General features: G+C 37.4%; 1 protein-coding gene across 2 annotated transcripts in view; it reads right to left on the bottom strand.

The window, feature by feature from the left end:
• The window catches only part of ZSWIM6 (zinc finger SWIM-type containing 6), a 195,969-nt gene that overhangs the window by 7,107 nt on the left and 175,641 nt on the right, over positions 1–13,221 (bottom strand). For both annotated transcript variants that reach the window (XM_019414315.2, XM_053907337.1), the window contains exons 8-11: positions 9,315–9,461; positions 7,268–7,528; positions 3,323–3,458; positions 34–191 (exon numbers count right to left, since the gene is read on the bottom strand). In XM_019414315.2, the coding sequence (XP_019269860.2) occupies positions 34–191; positions 3,323–3,458; positions 7,268–7,528; positions 9,315–9,461 (702 nt within the window). The remainder of the gene's footprint in view (positions 1–33; positions 192–3,322; positions 3,459–7,267; positions 7,529–9,314; positions 9,462–13,221) is intronic.

The following is a 13,221-nucleotide window of genomic DNA, read 5'->3' on the forward strand; positions in this document are numbered from 1 at the left end:
ATTTAATCATGAAGTCTCAGGACAATCCAATACCTTTGGCTGCAGTTAGCATGGTGGATGCCAGCTCACACTGCTGGGATTCTATGTGGCTTAGAGTGAACCAACGAGGATATCGGTTGGGAACAACTGACGCAATATGGTGTGGGCGGGTGAGGTCTCCAGTTGGAGCAGTAGATTCCAATACTAGTAACCTGTAATGAGAAGACAAGGCAGTTGGCTCCCAGTTATTCCTGGTCCATCACCTTGGCCACAGGGTCTGGTCAGAAAGCAGATGAATGGGTAGATGCTGGGAGAAACTGCTCAGGTCCTTGGTGCAAGAAGAGCTGGTACAGCTACACTTTGCTATCTGGATGCCAAAGTCACCTTGTTAATTGCTCATGACCCAAACTTAAGAGATTTCTTTTCCTTAGCATCATTCAAAAAATTGCAATTATTCAAGGAAATTAAGATATATAGCAACGAAGAGATCTGAAACACAAGGCTCGATGTTTACCTACTTTAAAATTTTTGAATCTTATCACTCATTAAAAAATAAAAATCAACAGAAACTGATAGTCAGGTGAACGTTTAAGACTGAGCTTGCAACGGTCAGGGATCAGTGGATAGCTGAAATGGATAAGTTAACTCATTAAAACACAACATAAGAGGGGAAGTTAGACAAAAAATAAACTCATGCTTCCTGCAGAATTAGTTCCTTATTACTTCAGGAATTTGTAGTTAGAATATGTTCTATCAATCCTATCAGAGATGATGAATGCAAATGATCCAAGTATTTGTCCTTTGACAGTCTTGCATAAATTCAGTGAGATCTCTAATTTCAATCAATCTATGTTTGACTGAGGATATGTTGACAAATAAAGAACAATTATTGGAAAACAAAGAACGTGCTTAGCAATCTCTTCCAGATAGAAGTACCAAAGAGATAAGCAGAGTAGCTACTCCTTTACAATCATCAAAACGCTGACCTTAATTCAGGTATACCAGCGTTAGGGACTATGGATGGAATAAGAGCTGAAGACCAAAGGGTGTGAGGCTGGCCTTGGGGCCTCACCCAAGAGCAGTCACTGCTCTGCTAAGCCAAATGCCTCACTTTCATTTCCTTTTATCTAGGGACAAAGAGATGTGAGCATTAAAGAGTGGCAAGGTAAGCTATTAAGTAAGAAGAATTTTGGTGGAGTTCCTATTTAACTTTTCAAAAAACCTAGAATGCCCCTGTGTTCACAGGCAGATCTTTCCAGAGTTGCTGTAGAGGAAACTGGTCAATATGTTAAAAGGATGAGAAAATGAGTGCTAAAAACACCCTTTTCCCGCTCTCCTACCCTTCTCTCACTTCCACAAGGACGAAGAAGCAAGTAAGCTACAGGTCTCTTTTCTTTCCTGTTGCCCTGGCTGCCTTGAGAGGCTCTAGTAGGTCACACTACCTCCCTTCCACAGCAGTCTTTTAGCAGGACTAGTGGCAAGTAGAAGAAAAGGTTGGAAAACAATCCCCCAGGGTCCTACTAATACCCCCCATAAACAAACTGCCTTGGCAGCAACCAAGGACAAACATCAGTGAGTTTCTGAGTGTTACAAAGCAAGCCTTTCTACCTGACAGATACCTCCCCATAAGCTAGAATCACAGAGAAACCTTTTATTTTACCCCTCAACTTTACAGTGGTCCTAGCAATCATATAACATTAGCATTCTTCCCTTTCAAACAGGAGCAAAATTCTTAAGATTTATGGGAGCATAGAGCTAAGCATCTGTCTTTGTCTGACAACTTCTATTTCAGCTTCCAAAAATGGGAATAAAAACTTACAAAACTGTGCCCTAAAATAGACCAAGGGGTATAAAGTAATTTGGTGGGGGGATTTCTGCTTATGTTAGTTATTAATTGATCTGGGGACATTTTAAAAATTAGATAAGAGAGAACTCAACAAGGTTTCTCTGACAGGTTAAACAGATTTCATGGCGCCAAGGAAAGAATACCAAGTTAAAAGACGTCAGACTCAATACACATGGGCACACAGGTAGGTACACGCACACACACACACACACACACGCACACTCACTGCATAAAAAAAGAGGCCTCCTGAAAGATGTAAGCTGCCCTCACACAGGCAAGAATTTCTTTCGAATCCACTACAATGTTTGCGGACACGGAAACTTTGATGAAAAGATTCTATGGGACCAAACTACTCCCCAGCACCTCAAACTCTTAGGCGTGTGTGTACATGGTCTGTCTTTCTTTGGTGACTATAACTAAGTCTAATCTGCACTTGAAGACAGGAATGTTTTAATTATTTAAAAAAGGAAAAATCTCATATTTTAAGAAAAGGAGATATGCCTTTCAGGTCCTTAACGTTTAATAGGCAACAGTTAAGATTAAAAAATATAATCTTGAATTCATTAAAAAATATTCACCTAGACAAATTCATGGTAAAAAATATTTGATGAACAGCCTTTAAAAAGTAAAGTGAAGGGGCACCTGAGCGACTCAGCCAGTCGAGCATCCGACTCTTGATTTTGGCTTGGTTCATGATTCCAGGGTCGTGGAATCCAGCCCTGTGCTGGGCTCCGTGCTGAGTGTGGAGTCTGCTTGGGATTCTCTCTCTCTCCCTTTGCCCCTCCACCCCCGTTACCCCTCTTGTGCACTCTCTCTAAAAAAATTTTTAAAAATAAATAAAAAGGAAAGTGAAAACAGGAAGGTCAGTGGCAGAGAACAACATAATCTAATTATCATTCATGAAAGGGAGGGCTGGGGAGGAGACGGAAGTAGTCAGACTGAGGAGAGCAGGTCCTGGAAAATGCCTAATAGTGCTGCCTTCAACCCTAGCCACCAGGCCTCATCCTCCCTTAAGCTCTTAACAAAGGGGTTTCAGCGATACTACGGCCTTCCTGTGCTATTGATGCAGCAGGTGTGAAGGGCTCCCTCAGTTATTATATTCAGTCAAGTATACTTATTATTTACCACTGTTTCAAAATCTAATATTTTCAAAACAATTAACTAATTAGGAAGGTTTCAACTGTTGCTCCCTTGTGATTAAACTTGGCCTAAAATTGTTCTTTAATTCCCAAATTCTAGCTTCAAGAAAAGTAAGAAAAAGCCACCATGAGCACAAGTATGATAGCAGTCTAGGAGACAATTCTTCCTTTACTGTAAAATAAAAAGCCAAACAAACCAACAAACAAACCACCACTACAATCCAAGAAGCATAAATAGTTTCTTTAGCTTTTCTGTTGCCTACAAGAGATATGAATGAATGAGAAGTCAGTTAACAGCCATTTTTTTCCCAGTGGGGAATTTGGATTGCCTCTGCCCGACTGGGCTGTGAATACGTACCGCATTGCTCTCAGTGCAATTTTGTATGCCAATTCAGCATCATGAGGTAGGAGAGAGGTGAAGAGATACTTGGCAAATGTGTGCATTGGAACGCTCTCCCGATGGATTATTTCGCCTAAACCACTATATGGTCCGGCTGTGGGAAGAGAGCATACACATTTTACATTCCTAAAAAAGGAACTAAGACTTCTTGTAAAGTATATTTTTAAAAATTTTTATGTAACGTTATGACATATACAAGCTATTCTAGTTAAGAATGTAACCAAAGTGACATAGTAGAAAGAAATACAATTCTTAGTCAAAAATGATTCCACAGGGTGTAGTATCCAGTATCCAATCACTTCAGGAACAGTCCCCAACTAACTGTACCATAGCGAAAATGAGAATCACAGAACTAAGGGGCAGAGCTTTTTCATATTATAACTGCTTCAGAGAAAGAAACCCTCTGAAGCATAAAATCTCACTGAATTCAAGAGACATCCTTTCTCACTGTGTGACATCTGAGCATCCAGATTTGCAAACGCACAGACGACTGTGCAGCTTAACTGTGGAACCTGCCCCTGGCCTCCATCAGTCTTGTGGGCACGGACAAGTCAGGTTTCCAGAAAAGAGTGCTTCGCCTCAAGGGAGGACTCTTAAACCACAAATCCCAATGCAAAGACTTTAAACACAGTTGCTTCTAATAAGCAGAAATAGGTATTAATTCTCGGAAAGTGATTAATAATAAAAGAATAGTTAGTAACCCGTTTGATACTCACCACAGGCAAAAGAAAAAAAAAAAATTAAAGTAACTGGAAATCTACTACTTTGAGGGCTCCAAAAGACCAATTTCAAAAGTAAAATTACATTTAAGCTGTCAAAACTCATTTCTTAGTAGGTTATGACAGGCATGGTGACAGAACTAACTTCCCTTGTGAGCTCTCTGAACGCTGCCCTAAGAAAGGCAATACCAAATTTTAAAATAAATTTTGAAAGGAAACCACAGTGGTTAGTTCAACTACTTTCCACTTAGGTACTTTGAGGTTTAGTTACTGTAAAGTGTTTAATAAATTAGTTTCCATGTCACCTTTGGGTAACATTTGTTTAATGATTTCTAGAATTATGAACCATGACACTACTGCTCAAAGGACATAATACATTTGTTTTCCATGAGAAAAATCAGTCTGGCGAAGAGTTTAGAATGCAAGAAATGTCAGTTCAGAAGAAATGGTGTGAAGAGTTGGAATTGGGCACTGAGTAGGAGCATGATACATTACAGATAATTTTAATAGAGATTATTTTAACATTTCTGTATTTTTTGGTTAGTATTTTTGAACTGTTCATTATTTAAGGACTTTGAAAATCGTATTCTCATAAAAATTTGTTTTTTTACCTAGGCAAACTAAAATCCACCCTAGAGTTCTAATTTTACCAAATCCATGACCTTTCTTTTACGTTTAAGACATTTAAAAATATTCTGCAAAAGTTGATATAGCATTACAGTTCTGCCTTTAGTTTAAATAATGAGGCCAAACTATTTAAATTATTATTATGGACTGAAAGTTTATATTCCCCACCCCAATTCATATGCAGAAGCCCCAACTCCCAAGGTGACTATACTTGGACAGAAGGCCTTTACAGAGGTAATGAAGGTTAAATGGGTTCATAGGGTATGGCCCTGATCCAATAGGATTAGTGTCCTTATAAGAACAGATATCAAAGAGTTCTCTTTCTCTTTCTACCCTTCTGCTTGTGAGAGCACAAGAAGACAGACATATACAAGACAGGAAGAGAGGGCTCACCAGAAATTTAATTATCGAGCACTTTGGCCCTGGACTTCCCAGCCTCCAGAATTGTGTGAAATTTCTATTGCTTAAGCCACCCACTCTGCAGTATTTTGCTATGGCAGCCTGGGAAGACTAAGACACTAACTCTACTTAAGGCCTAGTTATAGCAAACTTGTAGACTATCTATTTTCTTCATTTCTCCTCCATTTCCTTTCAATGTTTCCCTTAAATCATCAAGTTACCTTTTTGTGCTATGCAAAACAGGCCAGGATGCATAATCAACACTTCTTGTTATGATACCTCCCAACAAGAAAAACATTCAGCCGATTATTCAGAATTATTTGTAGATGAATAATCAGTGTAATCCCTGAACTCCCAGAAGTGCTTTACCATTACGTCAATTGGTCCAATGTGCCAATATTGCATTGTGGTCAAAAGCGATTAACACGCAGCAACAATACAGGGTTACTACTGTTTCTTTTTCAGAAAAAGTTAGCATCTTTTATTTCAGAATAGTTAGTGTCTGCTAACTACTATGCTCCTGAAATTTACAAAGTAACTATAAGAAGAACTGATGCCCCAGTGCAGTCAACTCAGTCATGGAGTGCTTATTTTCAGGAGTTTACAGAAATGGTTCCTTGGCTTCCCCTTAGACTGCTTCCCGTCCTGCACTACCCATTCTTTACAGTCCTAGCAGGATCAGGAAAGTAAAGGAAGCTGTGATGAATCAACAGCATTCCTTATCAGGCACAGTTCTTAAAAAAAAAAAAATGTTTAAACAGGGAGGGATGCACTAATCAAAAGCTAAGAAAAAATTTTAAAATATTCATGAGTAATGAACATGGAGACATTTAAAAAGGCAAATGATAAACAGGTATAAGACACTATCAACTCTATAAAAAGCACACATTCTCTTCCTGTCCTTCAGTATAATGGAAATCAAAACTCAGTTACTAAGAGCCAATAACAACATAAAAGTTTGTGGCTAATGGTACTGCTTGTATCAAAAGGAATTAAACAGGAGGGAACTAAAACAAAACAGTAATCAAAGAATGAAGATCACCTGAAATTTGCCAAGATAGGCTTTTTTTAATCTTTAGAAGAAAAAAAAAGTTAAGGAGAGTGCTTCAAAAAATTACTATCAAGAATTTTACCAAAATTACTCTTGTTATTAAGAACATTTTCCCTTTAAAATACACTCATAAAACACACAAATGTATGATACTGTAATATATTTGATAAAGGTTTTTCTTTCAAAGAGATCTTTAGCTTTGGACAAATAAAAGGCAGTGAAGTGTTATTTTCTCTAAACCCTTTCCCTGTATGCAACAGTTCTAAATATATGATGAACACCACACTTTACTCATCTATCAATCACAGACAACCCCACAATAATAATACCCATGTACTTAAGATATAGAAGCAACTTTACCCAGTAGGCATCACAGAAATTTGCATAAAAGATTAGACTAGTATACAAATTACACTTACTCTTTTACAGAAAAAAAACAAAACAAACAAAAAAAACTTTTTAAAAATAATGCCAGCCAAAATTTCTTAAGCCATTCGACTCTTGACCTTATAAAAAGAAGAGAATTAAGACTTTGCCTTAGAGAGTCCATGAAACTTTGAACTTGGTGAATCTATGCTTAATGAATTCTCTGAAAGAATTAGTGAGTGGTAATTCATTCCTGGAGCCTCCAAGTCCTTTGCTAACACATGCAAAACGACATACTCAAAACCCAGATGTCATGTAAAAGCCAAAATAATAATTCAGAGGAATGCCGATGAATTTCCATTTCATTATTTAAGTGATCAAGTAAATAGGTACATGGCTACCAGCAAGAACTCGCAAAATATCAAACTTAACATTTATCTCAGTAACAACATAGACTAAATAGTGACAGTCCTTTTCAAGGTTTGTGGCATTAAAAGGGGCTCATTTCTAACAGGCTATCTCACATCACCACTTATATCAAATGACACACAAGTGAACATCAGTACTTTTTGATTAAGTGATATTATTTTTTGGATAGTAAACATTCCTGTGACATTCAGTGGCCATACCAATCAGAATAACTACCATACTGAATGCATAAAAACAGTATTCCCAACATAAGAAAGCTTAGTGCCTCAATAAAATTGGCAGAATAAGCAGAAAACTTCTTTATCACACTACCTTCTAATAGGAAGACTGCTTGCTTGCGAAAAATTTTCACCAGTGTGTCATCCAATTCAATTTCCTGAAGCTTGGAAATGAGCTGCTCCTCATTCCGGCAAACCTTCTCTTGTGTGTACAGCCCATCAGGCATGATACGCTGCTGTCCCAGCCCTATCAAGGCGACTTCCACAGCTAGTGTTAAATAGGATTCCCCCTCTTCTAAGAATTTGTGTGCAGGGAGATGCTGGTATTCCAGAGACTTGCACTGTCCCGTATTCTCTGTAAAATGTCACAAAAGAAAGCAGAGTTCAGATACTACTTTTGCAGGTACCAATAGGTATAAATATTTATTTTACCCAGGACCATTAAATGAATCGTTGACTTTATTCCAAGAAAAATAGAAAATACGTTTCTTACGTTAAAGTGCGTAGTTTTCTAGATCTTTTTTTTTTTTTTTTTAAACATTTATTTATTTTTGAGACAGAGAGAGACAGAGCATGAACGGGGGAGGGTCAGAGAGAGAGGGAGACACAGAATCTGAAACGGGCTCCAGGCTCTGAGCAGTCAGCACAGAGCCCGATGCGGGGCTCGAACTCACATACCGCGAGATCGTGACCTGAGCCGAAGTCGGACGCTCAACCAACTGAGCCACCCAGGCGCCCCTAGATCTTTTCAAAAATGACCATGAATGACTAGATATGTATGTTTTAAGGGAGAGAATATTACAAATATTTTCCTTCCACTGAAAATGAATCACCAAAAAACCCTACAAATCTAAGAAGAGATCTTAAGAGTACTAAAGTGTAAAAAAAACCCAAAAAAACAAAAACAAAAAAACAAAAAAAAACTTTACTTAAACAAGAGTAAACTTATATGACTGCCATAGTTACCAACTCTTTAAAGCCCGGCATTAAAAAAGAAGTTGTTTCCAAAGTGTTATCACAATATTGGAATTTAATGAAGAAATTAGAGAACACAACATACTAACCAATTTCAAGGTCCTTTCTGCTATCAAAGAGTCATCAGTTATCAAGAGGAACGATTCTTTGAGCATTCTCTTATCTCTGCTGAAGCACTTCTATGAGAAATTTTAACCAGCTTCAACCATCAGACCCCCAAGGAAAATGAATTCAGAGTCATAGCTTTCACCGTCCTGACAGAGTCTGGGGCACCCATAATCCATGAAGGCAAACACCACAGGGGAAATTGTGGAGGGACAACATTATTAATCCTCTGTGTTCACCCATTCATGAGAGCAGAAAAGGGACAGTACTCCCTCCCTGCCACACCTCTGTCCACAGCCCACAGGCAGTTATTTTAACGCTGATTCTTAAGTTTCAAGAGGCCAGAGACAAATCTCAAAACATGCTTTAAAGGAATGTGTGATGTAGGGGAGCCTGGGTGGCTCAGTTGGGTAAGTGTCTGACTTCGGCTCATGTCATGATCTTATGGTCTGAGAGTTCAAGCCCCGCGTGGGCTCTCTTGCTGTCAGCACAGAGCCCACTTGGGATCCTCTGTCTGTCTGTCTCCCTCTCTCTCTCTCTCTGCACCCCTCCCCCACTTGCCCTCTGTCTCAAAATAAATAAATGAACTTAATAAAATAAAATAATGTGTGATGTAAAACACTTTTAGTGACATTAGATAATCCTCTTAAAGTAGACTACAACCCATTTAAGTCACAAGTAACTTCTAAGGCAAAAACAAATTTAAAAAGTAACCAAATTTCTAGTTCCCAATGCTAGGATATACATCTTTATCTTAAATCTTAACGCTGGAAAATAGTCATAAATGCAGATAAATTCTTAGATGCAGAATCACTAGCCAGAAGAAAATAAGTATTTCTAAGGTTCTTTAACACATGTGCCCAACTGTGGATTCAAAGATTTTTCTCAGCGTGTTAAGTTTTCCATAAAACCATGGGAATGCCCATTTCCTTGCTCCCTTGTTAACCGAAAGTACTACTAACTGTACAGATTCACAAAACCAACTGTGACAAGAAACACTGACCAATGCCACTCAAGGTTTAGGGGAAAAAAAGCACAGGAGACAATGCCAACAGTGTTACCTGTAAAATCGGAGAACCCAGAGAAGCTTTCATCATCAATTCGGCAAGCTTCCATAAGGCTGCTAAAAAGAGTGCCCACAGGGTCCAGGGGGTGTCCAACCCAGCCCTCCAGATTGGTTATCAAGGTGAGGCTTTTATGGGGTAGCTCTGTATAAGAAAAGAAAATTGAGGGATGGAGACAAGTAGAGGAAGAGATGCTTTTAATAGTGGCATCCTAACAAATTAGTCCTGAATTCCACTGGCAATTCTTCTTTAATTAAAAAAACGATCGTACACATAATCCCCAACATGTGAACAATTTGGTGTTCTCAAAGTTTATCTGTAAATCCATATAAATGGTGCCAACTTTCGAGGACAGGCCTGTGTGCCCAAGGTACTGGGTTAACATTCCTACTTATACTATTAAATTATGTTATATGAGGAAAAATGAGTTGCAAATTTTTACCGAGAAGTGAGGAACAATTCCCCTTACTTCCCCAAGAGTGGCATTAGAGAAGACTAAGAAGTCTCCCTGGAATTATACTGGATAACTATATTAAGAAGATACATCAAAGTCAATGTTCACTGGGTCACCTACACGGGAGACTAGATGGCAGTGGTAACCTGGGTCCGACTTGGGACTTCTCTATGGGTATCATTTAATTACTACCCTAGCACCTATGAAAGTCCTCATTATCATGGATCTGTAAGCCATTAAAGAGAAGATCTTTGCCACAAAGGGGAACTACAGCAGAAGATAACATAATTTAGATGAAACATATCCTTTGCATTTTTTCAACAGAATGGTAGCACTTTCAAGTTCTTATGTTAAATTACAGTCCTGAGAAAAAAGCTGTGAATATTCTAAGATATGTTCTTTGTTGTAAAATATGCAATATTTTACATCCAAGTGTTTACTAAAGTAATAAATAAGAGTAGCTCCTTCTTAAAGGAAAATATAATGAAATCTATATACAAGATAAAATATCCAAGAAAAAAGCTGACTTTTTGTAAATAACTGAAGAACCATTTCATGGATCCAACAGTCCTTTAGAAGTCTTCTGGTTTTAGACCATCAACTATCAGTACATAAAAAATAAACCATGGCTTGGCACAATATATGAAAATTTATAGAAGTTGAGTCTTATATTCCTTGGAGGGGTCTTTCCCTTTAGTTTCTGTCACTGTCTTTCATATACATAATCAGTATGAAAAAAGAAAGAGGAGTTTACTCTTGGAACAACAAAATATATATGTTTTATGGGGGGGTGATATATGGTGAAAGGAGGTGTGGTACTTACACAAATAAATCTATTATCAAGTGATGGAAACGACATAAAATTTTATAAAGTATTTCCTCTTATTTCTTTCCACACAAACATTAGTGAAAAAAGAGAAAAGAGAGAAATAAACAAAAAAAGGAGTGTCATTTTTTTTTTCAAAATCAAGAAGCAAAGTGAAATAAGTCAGACAGAGAAAGACAAATACTGTATGATCTCACTTATAAGTGGAATCTAAAAAAAAACCCCAAGCTTCTAGATACAGAGAAAAGACTGTTAGTTGCTAGAGGCAGGGGTGGGTGTGGGTGAAATGGGTGAATGGGGCCAAAAGGTGCAAATTTCCGTTTATAAAATGAACAAGTCATAGTGATATAATGTGCAGCAGGACAACTACAGTTAATAATACTGTACTGCAGGGGCACCTGGGTGGCTCAGTCAGTTAAGCCTCCGACTCTTGATTTCAGGGTTCCTGAGTTCTAGCCCTGAGTGAGGCTCTGCGCTGACAGTGCTGAGCCTGCTTGGGAACCTCTATCTCCATCTCTCTCTGCCCTTCCCCTGCTCATTTTCTCTCAAAAATAAATAAATAAACATTTAAAAATGTATTAATAATACTGTACTGCATATTTGAAAGTAAATCTTAAAAGTTCTCATCATAAAAAAATTTTGTCAGGGTGCGTGGGTGGCTCAGTTGGTTAAGCATCCAACTTCAGCTCAGGTCATGATCTCATGGCTCGTTAGTTCGAGCCCTAAGTCAGGCTCTGTGCTGATAGCTCAGAGCCTGGAGCCTGCTTTGGATTCTGTGTCTCCCTCTCTCTCTGCCCCTTACCCACTCACACTATATTTCTCTCCTTCAAAAATAAATATAAATGAAATGAAATGTGATCATTTCAAAATACATAAATATCGAATCATTATGTTGTCCACCTGAACTAATTTGTTCTATGTGAATTATACCTCAATTAACAACAAAAAGCTGACATATTATGCCAAACGGTATTGAAAATGTACAAGGTGTATATATATATACTAATCTTGATCACATAACAAATAGCTGTCATGGCAGTTTGGAATTGTAACAGCTGTGGAAAACCTATTCTTTTAATATGAACCAATAAAAAAGTAGAAAAGATATAGGTATAGAAATGCAATCACAGTAATAATTAAGAATAGTCTGAAATAAGTTATCATTGCTCACAAGATAAAAGAGAAATGGGTCTAAGAATAGTCTCAAAGACAAATTAAAGGAGTCTAACTTAACATATATTCTAATTTACCTATACAAACTAACATTTTTTACACTTTCCGTTTCTTAGATAATGCAACATTTTAAAAATCTTTATTTTTTATTTTTAGAGAGAAAGAGAGTATATGAGTGGGGGAGAGGAGCAGAGAGAGAAAGAGAGAGAATCCTAAGCAGGCTCCATGCTCAGCATGGAGTCCGGTGCAGGGCTGGATCCCACAACGACCTGGGATCATGTCCTGAGCCAAAATCAAGAGATGGACGCTCAACCGACTAAGCCATCAAGATGCCCCAGATATTGCAACACTCTTATTAAATGAGTGTTTAAAACATTTTTTTAAGATGGTTTATTGAGAGAGAGAGAGAGAGAGAGAGAGAGAGAGATTGATTCCTAGGCAGGCTCCATGCTGTCAGCACAGAACCCGATGTGGAGATCATGACCTGAACTGAACAGATCATGACCTAAAATAAAATCAAGAGTTGAACGCTTAACCAACTGAGCCATCCATGTGGCCCTAAAAACAACATTTCTAAGAAAAGTTTATGATTTTTTTAATCTGATAATCATCATGACCTAGCTTTATTTCTGCAGTACAAAAAGTGCCTCACTTCTCTTAGCTTGAATATTATTATCCTTTATACTTTTCAGAAGTAGCTATAGACTGTGGCTACTTTTGGCTATAGATTGTGTTTAGGGGAAGAGGGATTTCAGAAAAATTTTTAAAAAATCTAAATAGTATGTTTTGTAAACACATCTGGTAACCAGTTATGTTATGAAGAACATGAAGAAATGAACAAAATAATGATAGCCAGGGATATTACCTTCCAATTTCATTTGAGCTCCCCTTTCTTTGGTTACAATTTTAACTCTGAAATTTTCTTTCATCATATAAATAATAATGTTAATTAATATCTATAATAATTCTGATATAGAGGGTATTAAAAGTTACAACAAATACTCATTCCAACTTTCAGCCTATTACAACAACTTGTGATAAATTTTAGCTGTATCCTTGGTGTGTGTATAATCATAGAAGGATTAAAAACAAAAACATAACTCAAAAAAAACCCCTAGCAACTAAAAGTATGTCTGAATAAGAAATAAAACTCCACAGTGAAAAAACAAACCTAATCAAAGCAACATAAAAAAATTTATAACCTATGGAAGGAACAAGAAGTGCATTAATTAATCAGAAAAAGCATATGTATTTCTTTTTCTGATCAGGGCCTTCTGAGTATAACTCTCTGAAATTACTGTTACTCAGCAGTACTTACTTAAAAGATTAATAGTAAATTAAGATAAAGAGAAGTTAAATGTGTCCTGTCAGTTGGCAGCTCATCAGATGTTATTTACAGAATTTGAAAAATCAAATCTGATCACTTTAAACAAATACCATGTCCCGACACA

The sequence above is a fragment of the Panthera pardus genome, unplaced genomic scaffold, assembly GCF_024362965.1.
Source record: "Panthera pardus isolate Hobbes unplaced genomic scaffold, ASM2436296v1 HiC_scaffold_2, whole genome shotgun sequence".
NCBI lineage: Eukaryota > Metazoa > Chordata > Mammalia > Carnivora > Felidae > Panthera > Panthera pardus.